This window comes from Stegostoma tigrinum, unplaced genomic scaffold (genome assembly GCF_030684315.1).
Source record: "Stegostoma tigrinum isolate sSteTig4 unplaced genomic scaffold, sSteTig4.hap1 scaffold_124, whole genome shotgun sequence".
In the NCBI taxonomy this organism is placed as follows: domain Eukaryota; kingdom Metazoa; phylum Chordata; class Chondrichthyes; order Orectolobiformes; family Stegostomatidae; genus Stegostoma; species Stegostoma tigrinum.
Window position 1 is genome coordinate 97,501 of NW_026728073.1, and position 15,113 is coordinate 112,613.

The 15,113-nt window shown below is 47.4% G+C and overlaps 1 protein-coding gene across 1 annotated transcript in view; it reads left to right on the forward strand.

The window, feature by feature from the left end:
* Positions 1-15,113, forward strand: part of LOC132207691 (complement C5-like) — a 73,445-nt gene that overhangs the window by 21,148 nt on the left and 37,184 nt on the right. The window contains exon 3 of the mRNA XM_059643590.1: positions 12,975-13,184. Within this exon, the coding sequence (XP_059499573.1) occupies positions 12,975-13,184 (210 nt within the window). The remainder of the gene's footprint in view (positions 1-12,974; positions 13,185-15,113) is intronic.

A 15,113-nucleotide genomic window follows, 5' to 3' on the forward strand; every position in this document is an offset into this window, starting at 1 on the left:
TTCAGAGATGGTAGGAACTGCAGATGCCAGAGAATCTGAGGAAACAAGGTGCAGAGCTGGATGAGCGCAGCAGCCCAAGCAGCATAGAGGAACAGGATGGCTGATGTTTTGAATCTGGACCCTTCTTCAGAAATGGGGCAGGGGAAGGGGATTCTGAAATAAATAGGGAGAGAAGTGGAGGCGGATCGAAGATAGGTGGAGAGGAGACAGACAGTTCAAAGAGACGGGGATGGAAGAAGAGTGCAGGTGGGGAGATAGAACATAGAGCAATACAGTGCAGAACAGGCCCTTCGGTCCTTGATGTTGCGCTGACCTGTGAACTAATCGAAGCCCATCCCCCGACACTATCCCTTCATCAACCATATGCTTATCCAAGGACTGTTTAAATGCCCCTAATGTGGCTGAGTTAACTACATTGGCAGGCAGGGCGTTCCATGCCCTTACCACTCTCTGAGGAAAGAACCTGACTCTGACAGCTCTCTTAAAACTATCACCCCTCAATTTGTAGCTATGCCCGCTCGCACCAGCTGATGTCATCATCCTCGGAAAAAGACTCTCACTGTCCACCCTATCTAATCCTCTGATCATCTTGTATGTGTTCATTGAATCCCCTCTTAGTCTTCTTCTCTCCAATGAGAACTGACCAAGCCCCTCAGCCTTTCTTCATAAGGCCTTTGCTCCAGACCAGGCAACATCCTGGTAAATCTCCTCTGCACCTTTTCCAATGCTTCCACATACTTCCTGTAATGGGGCGACCAGAACTGCACGCAATATTCCAAAATGAGACCGCACTAGCATTTTGTACAGTTGCAGCGTGACATCTTGGCTCCGGAACTCATTCCCTCTACCAATGAAACCTAACGCACTGTAAGCCCTCTCAACAGCACCATCAACCTGGGTGGCAACTTTCAGGGATCTATGTACATGGACACCAAGATCCCTCTGCACATCCACACTGCCCAGAATCTTTCCATTGACCCAGTATTCTGCCTTCCTATTATTCTTCCCAAAGTGAATCACCTCACATTTCTCCGCATTGAACTCCATTTGCCACCTTTCAGCCCAATTCTGCAGTTTATCCAAGTCTCCCTGCAACCTGCGACATTCTTCCACACTGCCCATCACTCCGCCAACTTTAGTGTCACCTGCAAACTGAGTAATCCATCCACCTGTGCCTGCATCCAAATCATTTATAAAAATGACAAACAGCAGTGGTCCCAAAACAAATCCTTGTGCACACCACGAGCGAATTGACTCCAGGCTGAATATTTTCCATCAACCACCACTAGTTGCCTTCTTACAGAAAGCCAGTTTCTAATCCAAACTGCGAAATGTCCCTCAATCCCATGCGTCCATATTTGGTCGAATGGCCGACCACATGGAACCTTATCAAAGGCTTTACTGAAGTCCATGTACACCACGTCAACGGCCCTTCCCTTGTCCACATGCTTGGTCACCTTCTGAAAACTCACTGAGGTTTGTGAGACACGACCTGCCCTTGACGAATCCATTTTGATGATCTCCAATCAAATTGGTGCTTGCTTGATGTTTGTAAATCCTATCTCTTCTCATCCTTTACAAAACTTTTCCAACAACAGACGTAAGGCTCACTGGTCTAAAATCACCTGGGTCATCTCTACTGCCCTTCTTGAACAAGGGCACAACATTTGCAAACCTCCAGCCCTCGGGTACTAAATCTGTAGAAAATGAGGACTCAAAGATCAAGAGGATAGGAGATGGTGGTGGGGCTTGATGTGGGAGGAGGGGATAGGAGGGAGAAAAGACAGGTTCAGGAGGCGGGGATGAGCTGGGCTGGTTTTGGGATGCAGTTGTGGGAAGGGGTGATTTTGAAGCTTGTGAAGTCCACATTGATAGCATTGGGCTGCAGGGTTCCCAAGCAGAATATGAGGTGCCCTTCCTGCAACCTTCGGGTGGCATCATTGTGGCACTGCAGGAGGCCCAGGATGGACATGTCATCTGAGGACTGCGAGGGGGAGTTGCTTAGTGTGAAGTGAGCATAGGTGATGTGCAAAGCAGTCCCCAAGCCTCCGCTTGGTTTCCCTGATGTTGAGGAGGCCACAATGAGAACAGCAGATGCAGCTACCACATTAGTGGCGCCGATACAGTCATCAATGTAACGGTGGAAGAGGTGGGGTTTAGGGCCAGTGTAGGTACGGAAGAGGGATCGTTCCATGTAACCTACAAAGAGGCAGGCATAGCTTGGGCCCATGTGGATACCCTGGCCACCCGCTTTGTCTGTAGGAAGTGGGAGGATTTGAAAGAGAAGTTTTAGTTTTCAAGGACCGCAACTCCACACCCCACCCCCCGCAGTGGTCGAAAACACCCTCGACCGGGTCACCCGCATTTCCTACAACTCACCCCTCACACCCACTCCCCATAAAACAACCAAAACAGAGACCCCCTCGCCCTCACGTACCACCCCACCAACCTTCAGATTCAATGTATCATCGCCGACACTTCTGCCATCTGCACTCTGACCCCACCACCAAAGACATTTTTTCCCTCCCCACCCTTAGGTGACTCCCTTATGCGCTCCACACTCCCCTCCAGCACCCCGTACACGCGGCACTTTTTCCTGCAACTGCAGGAAGTGCTTCACCTGTCTCAATACCTCCCCCCTCACCCCCATCCCAGGCCCCAAGAAGAAATTCCACATCAAGCAGATGTTCACCTGCACATCTGCTAATGTGATATACTGTATTCGCTGTTCCCATTGTGGCCCCCTCTACATCGGGGAAACCAAGCGGAGGCTTGGGGACCTTTGCAAGTCACCGATGCATGAAAGAACTGCACCTACCAGTCGCGAACCGTTTCAACTCTCCCTCCCAATCCTCAGATTACATGTCCACCCTGGGTCTCCTGCAGTGCCACCTGAAGATTGCAGGAGCAGCGCCTCATATTCCGCTTGGGAACCCCGCAGCTCAGTGGTATCAATGTGGACTTCACAAGCTTCAAAATCTCCCCTCCTGCTCCCGCAACCCAAAACCAACCCACCTATTCCATCCTGCCACCTCAAGCCCCACCCCCACCTCCTACCTACTAACCTCTTCCCACCGCCTTGACCTGTTCGTCCTATCTGAACTGACCTGTCTGCTCCCTAACTTTCCACCTGCACTCCATCCCTGCCTCTTTGACCTGTCTGTCTCCTGTCCACCTATCTTTTCCTTTATCCAACTTCTATCTGCCTCCCGCTCTCTCCCTATTTATTTCAGAACCCCCTCTCCCTCCCCCATTTCTGAAGAAGTGTCTAGGCCTGAAACGTCAGCCTTCCTGTTGCTCTGATGCTGCTTGGCCGGCTGTTTTCGTCCAGCTGTACACCTTGTTACCTCAAAGAAAATCTCAGTGGCCCTGACCAGTTTTTCAATTCCTCTCACAAGGGAAGTACCAGAGGGTTGGAGAACAGAATGTGGTTTCACTTATCAAGATAAATGCAAAACTATTCAATTCCAGTGGAGGTTTGAGATGCAGTGTTGATGTTTGTTCTATGTCGTAGCCTGGCCTTAACTTGTCCTGTGGTGAGATGTAGTTTGAAGGGGATGCTGTGCTTTTTTTTGCTCGTTTTGGTACGGTATGTGTTACTTTACCTTGTCAGCCTATTTTATAGAGTCATGGTCGTACAGCGTGGAAATGAGCCCTTAGGTCCAACATAATCCCAAACTAAACTAGTCCCAACTGCCTCTTCGTGGCCCATATCCCTCCAGCCTTGTCCTATTTATTAACGTCGATCAGGTCACCTTTCATCCCCCTTTGCTCCAGTGAAAAAAGTTCCAGCTGACCCAACCTTCCTTTATCACTGAAACCTTCCATGCTCAGCAACGATCTGGTAAATTTCTTCTGTGCCCACTCTTGCTTAAAAATATCCTTCCTATAATAGGGCAACTATAAATTTGTACTGTAGAAATCTTCAAGACTAGAAAAACATAAAAGCATACAAACCAGGAAATGAAGGGATCAAATTGTAGTTCAGGAAGTGGAAAAATGGAAGTGGCTTGAGTGCACCATGTTCTGGACTAACGTGCACTGTAGTTCTGAAAGGGCATTGCACCGGTGTGGGTGGGAAGTTGTAGATGAAATAGTGACTTGAACCTTCAAGTATGCTGTCTCTCCAATTGATGTTGGAAACTCCTTCCTGTTTCGAATGACGAATCCCAGGGATCGCTGCTGTTGTCCAGCTGATAGCCAGCCTTCAAACTGTTTCAAAGAGGAAAAGAACAAAGAAAATTACAGCACAGGAACAGGCCCTTTGGCCCTCCAAGCTTGCGCCGTTCCAGATCCTTTATGTAAACCTGTCGCCTATTTTCCAAGGATATGTTCGCTTTGCTCCCCGCCCATTCATGTTTCTGTCTAGATACATCTTAAATGACGCTATTGTGCCCACCTCTACCGCCTGCGTTGGCAACGCGTTTCAGGCACCCACGACTCTCTGCATAAAGAACTTTCCACGCGTATGCCTTTAACTTTTCCCCTCTCACCTTGAAATTGTGACGACCAGTAATTGAGTCCCCCCACTCTGGGATAGAAAGCTTCTTGCTATCCACCCTGTCTATACCTCTCATGATTTTGTCGACATCAATCAGGTCCCCCCCTTCAATCTCCGTCTTTCTCATGTAAATAATCCCAATCTACTCAACCTCTCTTCATAGCTAGTGCCCTCCATACCAGGTAACATCCTGGTGAACCTCCTCTGCACCATCTCCAAAGCATTCACATCCTATTGGTAATGTGGCGACCAGAACTGTACGCCGTATTCCAAATGTGAACCAAAGTCCTATAAAACTGTAACATGACGTGCCAAATCTTGTACTTGATACCCTGTCTGATGAATGAAAGCATGCCGTATGCCTTCTTGACCACTCTATTGACCTGCATTGCCACCGTCTGGGTGCAATGGACCTGGACACCCAGAGCTCTCTGTGCATCAATTTTCCCCAGGCCTTTTCCATTCACCGTACAGTTCGCTCTTGAATTGGATTTTCCAAAATGCATCACCTTGCATTTGCCCGGATTGAACTTCATCTGCCATTTCTCCACCTAACTCTCCAATCTGTCTGTATTCTGCATTCTCCAACAGTCCCCTTCGCTATCTGCTCCTATCTGTTTCGCATCGGTTTTGCACAGAACTAGATTTCTGTTCTATTTTTGCAAGTTAATTGTTTCAAATTAGTTGCTGTTCTTTGTAAATCGCAATCATGAATGCACGTCCAAGCAGTGGGGAGAGGGGGAGAATGGATTTGAGACGCCATGAAGTCTGGGATTTGTTATAATCCATAAATATTGTCAATATAATTTTTAAAATTCACGAGCATGTCATTGATGTTGCTTTCTTGGGCTGCATTTGCTATCCATCCAGAATTGCTGTTGAGAAGGTTGTGGAGAATTGGCCTGTTGAATAGCTGCAATGCACGTGGTATGAAGATATTAATGAAATACTGAGGACAGGAGATGAATTGCTTTTACTCAGTGGAAATGAAGTAACAGTCATACAGTTCCACATCAGGATTCTGCTGATTTTGACAGGGAACATGCAGATTCTGGAGCTGCTCTTTAAATATTTTTGGGTGGTAGGGATCACACAATTATCAGATACTGTGGAAGGAGTTTGATGAATTGGTGCATTGTCTCGTTGTAACTCCCCATCTCAAACAACAGTTCATTCTAGATCCATTGTGAATTGTAAATTTTCAGTTCAACCAAAAGGAAAAAAAAGTATTGAGGGATATGGACCAAAGGCAATATGGAGGTAGGCCACAATTAAGTTATAATCTCATTGGATGGTAGAAAGTGTTTGAAGGGTTGAATGGCCTACTTGTTTTCCTATATCCTTACGTAAGAAGGGGGATCAATCAATGGGATGTTTTGACTGCATTGCTGTCGTTTATCGATAGTGTTGTCGGAGTCGCACGCGTTGAGCTGAGTGAAGAGTATTTCATTGACACCCGGATTTGGAGCTTATTGGCAGTGGACAGATGTTGAGAAGTCCAAAGTGAGTTACTTGCCGTAGAATCTATTGTCTCTGATCTACGGTTCCAGTCGCATTGATTAACATAGATCCGAGAACACTTCAGCAGAGGAACAGGCCCTTTGGCGTGCAATGTTGTGCCGAACATGGTGCCAAATTTAGCTAAACCCTTCTGAATGTCCTTGATTCATATCCCTACATTGCTTGTATATTCATGTACTTATATAAAAGTGTCTTAAACGGCCCTATTGTATCTGCTTCCACAGCCACCCCAGCAGTGCTTTTCAGACTCCGACCACTCTCTGTATATAAGAATTGTCTCTGACATCTCGTTTGAACTTTCCCCCTCTCGCCTTAAATACATGCCACCAGTTTTAGACATTTCAAATCTGGGAGAAGGGTTACAGTCAGAATCTGTCGATGCATGTCATAAATTTGTAAACCTCTATCAAGTCTTCCCTCAACGTCTGCAGAGAAAATAGCCTGAGTCTTTCCAGCCTCCCCTTTCTAGCTCAAGCCCTCAAATCCAGGCAACCTCTTTTGCACACTATTCAAAACCTCCACATCCTTCCTGTAACATGACGACCAGAATTGGATACGATTCTTAAGAGTGCAATACTTAAGGCCTAACCAAAGTCTTCTAAAGCTGGAACATGACATCCTGATTCTTGTGCTCGATTCCCCAACTAATAAAGGCAAGCATGCCATGCGTCTTCTTTACCACTCTATCAACTTGTGTGGCCCCTTTCGGGGAGCTATGAACTGAATCCCAAGATCCCTGTATACACAAATGCTGTTCAGGGTCTTGCCATTAACTGTATATTTTTCCTTAACATTTAATTTCCCAAAGTGGAGCACTTCACACTTAATGGATTAAAATTCACTTGCCATTTCTGCAACTGATCTGTATCCTTCTGTATCCTTTTATGACTTTCTACCCTAACCGCCACTCTACCAATCATTCTATCGCCGACAAACTTATGAACCCATCCATCTATATTTTCACCTCGGTCATTTTATATATACCACAACAGCAGAGGTCCCAGTACAGATCCCTGCAGAACAGAATAGTCCTGGATCTGCAGCCTGAAAAGCACCTTTCCACCACCACCCTCTGTCTTCTCTGGGCAAGCCAGTTGTGAATCCAAGCAGTTGAGTGACCACAGACCCCATGGATCTTAATCTTCTGGATGATCCTACCGTGAGGCACCTTGTTGAAAGCCTTGCTAAAATCCCTGTCGACAATATCCACTACTCTACCTTCAATGATCACATTAGTTAGCTCCTCAAAAAATTCGATCAAGTTAGTAAGACATGACCTGCCCTGCACAAAGCCATGCTGACTGTCCCTAATTGGGCAATGCTGTTCCAAATACAGATAAATACAATCCCGAAGAATTCTCTCCAATAGCTTCCCAATGAACGATGAGAGACTCACTAGTCTCTAGTTTCCTGGATTGACCCTATTTCCCTTCTTGAACAGAAGAAGAACATTTAGCAACTTGCTAGTCCTCCAGTACCCCTCCAGTGGCGACCAAGGATACAAAGATATTGCTGAATGCCCTGACAATCTCCTCTCTCACCTCACTCAAAAACCCTTGAGTAGATACCATTGGGTCCTGAGGACTTATCCACCTTAATGCTCTTTGTTGATCTCAAAATGCTGTTATCATATGAGCATGCTCCACACAAATCCCACTATCCTCCACACCCTTCGCCTGAGTGAATAGTGATGCAGAGTACTCATTTAGGATTTTGCCCACATCCTCTGCTTCCGTACACAAGTTCCCTCCTTTATCCTGAATGGTCCTACTTTCTCCCTGCTTGTCCTCTTAGAATGCCTTGGGATTTCCTTTAACCCTCCTTGCCAAGGTCATTTCATCGCCCTTTCTTTTTCTGCTTTTTTTATGTCGGCCCTGTTCTATTTTAGCTTCCTAAACCTGACGTATTTTTGATTTTCCCTTTTGACTAACTTCACAACCTCCCCAATTATCCAAGGGTCTTTAGCTTGCCATCCTTGTCCTTCCTCCTTCCTGATCCTAAACTCATAAGCAGGCCTTCAACAATTCCCATATGGCAAATGTGACAGTTCCTCCCAATTAACACTCCCCAGCTCCTACCTAAAATTGATATAATTTACTCTCCCCCAAGGTCCTGACTTGCCCTTCTTCATAGCAATCTTAAAATTGAAGGAGTTGTGATCACTATTTCCAACATGCTTTCCCACCCTTCTCACCAGTTACCTGACCAGGACAAAGTCCAGTATGGCCCATCTTCTATCCATATACTGTGTCAAGAAACTCTCTTGGATAGACTTCACAAATTTAGCCTCATTTAAAGATAATGGGAACTGCAGATGCTGGAGAATTCCAAGATAATAAAATGTCAGGCTGGATGAACACAGCAGGCCAAGCAGCATCTCAGGAGCAAAAAGCTGACGTTTCGGGCCTAGACACTTCATCAGAGAGGGGGATGGGGAGAGGGAACTGGAATAAATAGGGAGAGAGGGGGAGGCGGACCGAAGATGGAGAGTAAAGAAGATAGGTGGAGAGAGTTTAGGTGGGGAGGTAGGGAGGGGATAGGTCAGTCCAGGGAAGACGGACAGGTCAAGGAGGTGGGATGAGGTTAGTAGGTAGATGGGGGCGCGGCTAGGGTTGGGAGGAAGGGATGGGTGAGAGGAAGAACCGGTTCGGGAGGCAGAGACAAGTTGGACTGGTTTTGGGATGCAGTGGGTGGGGGGGAAGAGCTGGGCTGGTTGTGTGGTGCAGTGGGGGGAGGGGACGAACTGGGCTGGTTTAGGGATGCAGTAGGGGAAGGGGAGATTTTGAAACTGGTGAAGTCCACATTGATACCATTAGGCTGCAGGGTTCCCAGGCGGAATATGAGTTGCTGTTCCTGCAACCTTCGGGTGGCATCATTGTGGCAGTGCAGGAGGCCCATGATGGACATGTCATCTAGAGAATGGGAGGGGAAGTGGAAATGGTTTGCGACTGGGAGGTGCAGTTGTTTGTTGCGAACTGAGCGGAGGTGTTCTGCAAAGCGGTCTCCAAGCCTCCGCTTGGTTTCCCCAATGTAGAGGAAGCCACACCGGGTACAGTGGATGCAGTATACCACATTGGCAGATGTGCAGGTGAACCTCTGCTTAATGTGGAATGTCATCTTGGGGCCTGGGATAGGGGTGAGGGAGGAGGTGTGGGGGCAAGTGTAGCATTTCCTGTGGTTGCAGGGGAAGGTGCCGGGTGTGGTGGGGTTGGAGGGCAGTGTGGAGCGAACAAGGGAGTCACGGAGAGAGTGGTCTCTCCGGAAAGCAGACAGGGGTGGGGATGTAAAAATGTGTTGGGTGGTGGGGTCGGATTGTAAATGGCGAAAGTGGCGGAGGATGATGCGTTGTATCCGGAGGTTGGTAGGGTGGTGTGTGAGAACGAGGGGGATCGTCTTAGGGCGGTTGTGGCGGGCGCGGGGTGTGAGGGATGTGTTGCGGGAAATACGGGAGACACGGTCAAGGGCGTTCTCGATCACTGTGGGGGGAAAGTTGCGGTCCTTGAAGAACTTGGACATCTGGGATGTGCGGGAGTGGAATGTCTTATCGTGGGAGCAGATGCGGCGGAGGCGGAGGAATTGAGAATAGGGAATGGAATTTTTGCAGGAGGGTGGGTGGGAGGAGGTGTATTCTAGGTAGCTGTGGGAGTCGGTGGGCTTGAAATGGACATCAGTTACAAGCTGGTTGCCTGAGATGGAGACTGAGAGGTCCAGGAAGGTGAGGGATGTGCTGGAGATGGCCCAGGTGAACTGAAGGTTGGGGTGGAAGGTGTTGGTGAAGTGGATGAACTGTTCGAGCTCCTCTGGGGAGCAAGAGGCGGCGCCGATACAGTCATCAATGTAACGGAGGAAGAGGTGGGGTTTGGTGCCTGTGCAGGTACTTGCGCCATTTACAATCCGACCCCACCACCCAACACATTTTTCCATCCCCACCCCTGCCTGCTTTCCGGAGAGACCACTCTCTCCGTGACTCCCTTGTTCGCTCCACACTGCTCTCCAACCCCACCACACCCGGCACCTTCCCCTGCAACCGCAGGAAATGCTACACTTGCCCCCACACTTCCTCCCTCACCCCTATCCCAGGCCCCAAGATGACATTCCATATTAAGCAGAGGTTCACCTGCACATCTGCCAATGTGGTATACCGCATCCACTGTACCCGGTGTGGCTTCCTCTACTTTGGGGAAACCAAGCGGAGACTTGGAGACCCCTTTGCAGAACACCTCCGCTCAGTTCGCAACAAACAACTGCACCTCCCAGTCGCAAACCATTTCCACTTCCCCTCCCATTCTCTAGATGACATGTCCATCATGGGCCTCCTGCACTGCCACAATGATGCCACCCGAAGGTTGCAGGAACAGCAACTCATATTCTGCCTGGGAACCCTGCAGCCTAATGGTATCAATGTGGACTTCACCAGTTTCAAAATCTCCCCTTCCCCTACTGCATCCCGAAACCAGCCCAGTTCGTCCCCTCCCCCCACTGCACCACACAACCAGCCCAGCTCTTCCCCCCCACCCACTGCATCCCAAAACCAGTCCAACCTGTCTCTGCCTCCCGAACCGGTTCTTCCTCTCACCCATCCCTTCCTCCCAACCCCAGCCGCGCCCCCATCTACCTACTAACCTCATCCCACCTCCTTGACCTGTCCGTCTTCCCTGGACTGACCTATCCCCTCCCTACCTCCCCACCTAAACTCTCTCCACCTATCTTCTTTACTCTCCATCTTCGGTCCGCCTCCCCCTCTCTCCCTATTTATTCCAGTTCCCTCTCCCCATCCCCCTCTCTGATGAAGTGTCTAGGCCCGAAACGTCAGCTTTTGTGCTCCTGAGATGCTGCTTGGCCTGCTGTGTTCATTCAGCCTCATTTAAACTCTTGTTGTAACGGAGTCCCAGTCAATACTGTGGAGGTTAAATTCACTGACTGTGACAATTCTGACTTATTGCATCGTTTCAAAAGCTGCCTACATATTTGTTCCTCAGTGTGTCAGTGGCAACAGGGGAGCAGGCTATTAGTTTAAGCTGATCAGAGTGATTGTGTCTATCTTATTTTTGAATGCTACCTATATTACCTCAGTGGGCAAGCCCTCCAGAATGTCCTCTCCAGGTGCAGATTTGACATTTCCCACAGGTTAGGAGTGCACCTCCTTCTTTTATCTTTCCCTCTATCTTGTCTAAAACAATGAAATCCTGGAACATTGAGCAGCCAGTCCTGTCTCTGTCTCAACCAAGCCCCTGTAATAGCCTCAACATCAGAGACCCATGTACTGATCCAGGCTCTGAGCTCATCTGCCTTACCTATAATACTCTTTGCAGTGAAATAAACATACTTCAGCTTGTTCGTGCCTTCATGTTCATGTACCTGTCTCTGACTGCCATTCTTTTCTGATTTATTGGCCCTAACATGTACCTGCCATCAATTCATCTACTTGCTGACCTGCTGCTCTGGTTCCCAGCTGCCTGCCAGTCTTTAAATCCTCCCAAGTAGCACGAGCAAACCTCCCTGTGAGGGTATTTGTTCCCGTTCAGTTTAGGTGCAAGCCATCCCTCTCACACAGGTCACCCCTTGCCCAAGAAGCAGTCGCAATTATCCATGAACCTGAAAGCCTAGCCCAGTACCAGCTCCTTAACCACGCATTCATTTGTTGCAGCCACTCAGAGATGTCCTTGACCTTGGTACCAGGGAAGCAACACACAGCCCTGGTGTCTCAAATGTGGCTACAGAAACTCTGCACCCAACGAATGAGTCTCCAACCACGATCACTCACTTGGATTTTCCTGACCCTCTTCCACAGCAGGGCGGTTTGTACCATGGACCTGGCTACTGCTGATTATATAACTGACCCAGTTAGGGTAAGGACATGGAATTTTGTGATATGGTCATATTCTCTCTTGTTGGAGCTGATTGCTGCTTAGCACTTGTCTGGTGCAAATGTTACTTATCCTTTATCAGGCCAAGCCTGATCGTTGTCCAAGTCTAACTGTATTTTCTCATCGTTGACTTCACTGTTGGAAAAGTCATGAATTCTGTTAGACACCTGGACAATATTCAATGAACGTTCATGTCTCCACTTTGGTTCAAATGAAGACATGACTTCAACCAGTGCGGATATCCAGTGAATGCCACTGACTCAATTTTCTATTCCTCTGCTTCACACCACATTCAATCAGAAGTTGCCTTGGTGGAAATGACAGATTGCACTTTCCTTCCTTTTCAAGCTCAGGATCTCTGATCATATTTGTGGTAAATCCTGAATGAGGTTACGAGAAGTGTGGCATGACGAAAAGGAAACTGAACCTTAGTGTGCAGCTGTTTGACAGCACTGTCATCCAGATGTTGCGTTACTTTGCTGATGATTGAGAATACACTGAGGCCATAATTGGTCAGCACAATTTGTCTGACTATTACATGATAGGTCATCTTTCTCTGAAATGTGAGTGTCGCGAGTGTTTAAAAATGTACTGGAAAACATTTACTGTTGGTGTGGTGACCTTGGGGCACATTGTTCCAACACAGTTTGTGGGATACTGCCAGGTGCCATGGCATTTGCAGTATCCAGAGCATTCAGTCTTGTCATTGCATGAAATAATTTGAATTGCGTGTAAGTTAAGATCTGTGATGCCTCCTCAGGATGAGGGCAAGAAGATCATCCAGACTGATGCTATGAATGGTTTCATCTGCTCCTACACCTTTTGTTCATAACATCTTGTAATAACTGCCATGTAGCCTGATGAGAAACTAAAGCTCATCTTGATTCATTTGCATTCGAAGGTGCCTATTTTTCCCAAAGAAAAGGACCCATCACTGAGCGGGAAGTATGGAGAATGTTATAGACATCAGTGGTGAGATAATGCTGGATCTTGACCAGCAAAACCATTGTTGTGTTGGTGAAATGCAAACAAAAATCTACATGATGTAAACTTTATTCTCAGCTAATCCCTTTCTCAAATGACAGATTCTGATGTTGGTTCCTGGAAAGCCTCCATTGTTGGAGGACGAGAAGCCGTATCCAATTGAAGCAGCACAGGCTTCTGCAATGACTGTGGAAACCACTGCTTATGCCTTGCTTCAAGCATTGTCAAGGAATGATATCGACTATGCAACACCGATTGCGAGGTGGCTAACGATGCAACAGAACTATGGTGGTGGGTTTCACTCGACGCAGGTAAATGCTTGAGATCACAAGAACAGGCATTCAGATATTTCCATTGATCATGTTACTAACTGGTGGTTGTTGCAGTTTGCAATCAAACTGGACACTGCATTTTCATCTGCAGGTTTGGTGCATTGGCACAAATACCAGTTCTTCAATGGTGTTAATCCTTGGTTAAATTCTTCCATGCACTTTGTCTGTGCATCACTTTTCCTTTTGGCATTGTCCTTTAAAAGTTCCTGTTTCTGTAAACCTTCACTTACTTGTCATAGGATCATTGAGGGACAGCGTAATAGAGTGCTATGGCAATGGAACAGACCCTTCAGCAAATTGTATGTGCCCTCACAAGATGCAAGTCCCTAACTGTTGTAATCACATTTCCCAGCACTCGACCCAGAGCCTTGAATGCCTTGGCATCGCAAATGCCCAATCAAAGACTTGTTAAATGTTATCGTGGTTTCTGCCTCTACCACCCACACAGTCAGTGCGTTCCACATTTTCACCACAGTTTCGGTGCAAAAACAAGGAAGTTTCCTCAGAGGTAGTAGGAGAATCTGAGGGAACAAGGTGTAGAACTGGATGAACACAGCGGGCCGAGCAGCATCAGAGAAGGAAGAAAGCTGACGTTTCAGATTGAGACCCTTCTTGAAAACCGGGGGAGGAGAAGGGGATTCTGTAAAAAATAGGGAGAAGTCGGGAGGCAGATAGAAGATGGATAAAGGAGAAGATAGGTGAACTGTCCCGTGCTGTTCCCTCACTGTCCCCTGCTCCAGAATCAGAGAATTCTACAGAATTGAACAAGCACTTCATTCCATTGTGTCTGTAACCACTGAAGCCACACTAAGTTGACATTCGGCTCATGTTCCAGCAATAGGCCAATTGCCTTGAATGTTATTTCATTTTAAGTGCTGTACCAACCCTTTTTCTTTCATGTGAAAAGATTATCTACCTCAACTGAAGTCCCAGACAATGAATTCCAACCCCCCAGCACCTTCTGGGTCTCTTTTCTTTCCTGAAATTCCTTCTGAGCTTTTAGCTTAAATGTACGTATCTCTTCCTCTACCACCACCGACCCCCGCCACCGACCCCATTATGGACCTTCTTTTTACCTCGCCTATACCCATATTAATCCAAACAATTTTTTCAGGGCCTCCTTCAACCCTCTCTACTCGAAAGAAAACAATCCAACCTTATCCAGATAAAACAGTGATGCTAGAGACAATGGAAACTGCAGATGCTGGAGAATCCAAGAGAATAAAGTGTGGAGCTGGCTGAACACAACAGGCCAAGCAGCATCTCAGGAGCGCAAAAGCTGATGTTTCAGGCCTAGACCCTTAATCAGAGATCAGCAACAATGATGCTGCCTGGCCTGCAGTGTTCCTCCAGCTCCACACTGTGTGATCTCAGACTCCAGCATTGGCAGTTATTACGAACGCAAACTTATCCAGACTCTCCAAAGAGTTAAAATGCTTCATCCCCTCAGAACATCCTGATGAATGTCCTCCACACATGCTCAAATGCAAACACCTCCTTCCTATAATGGAGAGACCAGAACTGCACTGAGCACTTCAGCTGGGGCCTAACCAAAGTCCTGTACAGCTCTTGAGCCATATACTTTCTGAACTGCCCTTTTAAGCTGCCATTCCATGTTCAGGAATCTGTGGACGAGTACCCCAAGATCACACCATTCCTCTGACCTTCCTAGTGTCCTGGCATTTCTTTGAATGATTCCTTGCCTTGTTAGTTTGTCCAAATTGCATTACCCGACTGATCAGGGTTAACATCCCATCTACCACTGACCTGCCCATTTGACCAATCTGTAACTTTGGATTCAACTTGCTGTATTTTCCTGGACCCCCCGAGCTTTACCTTCTTTGCTACGCTCCCATTTGGGACCCTGTCCAAGTCTTTGCTGAAATCTATTTTCACTGCATCAACTCC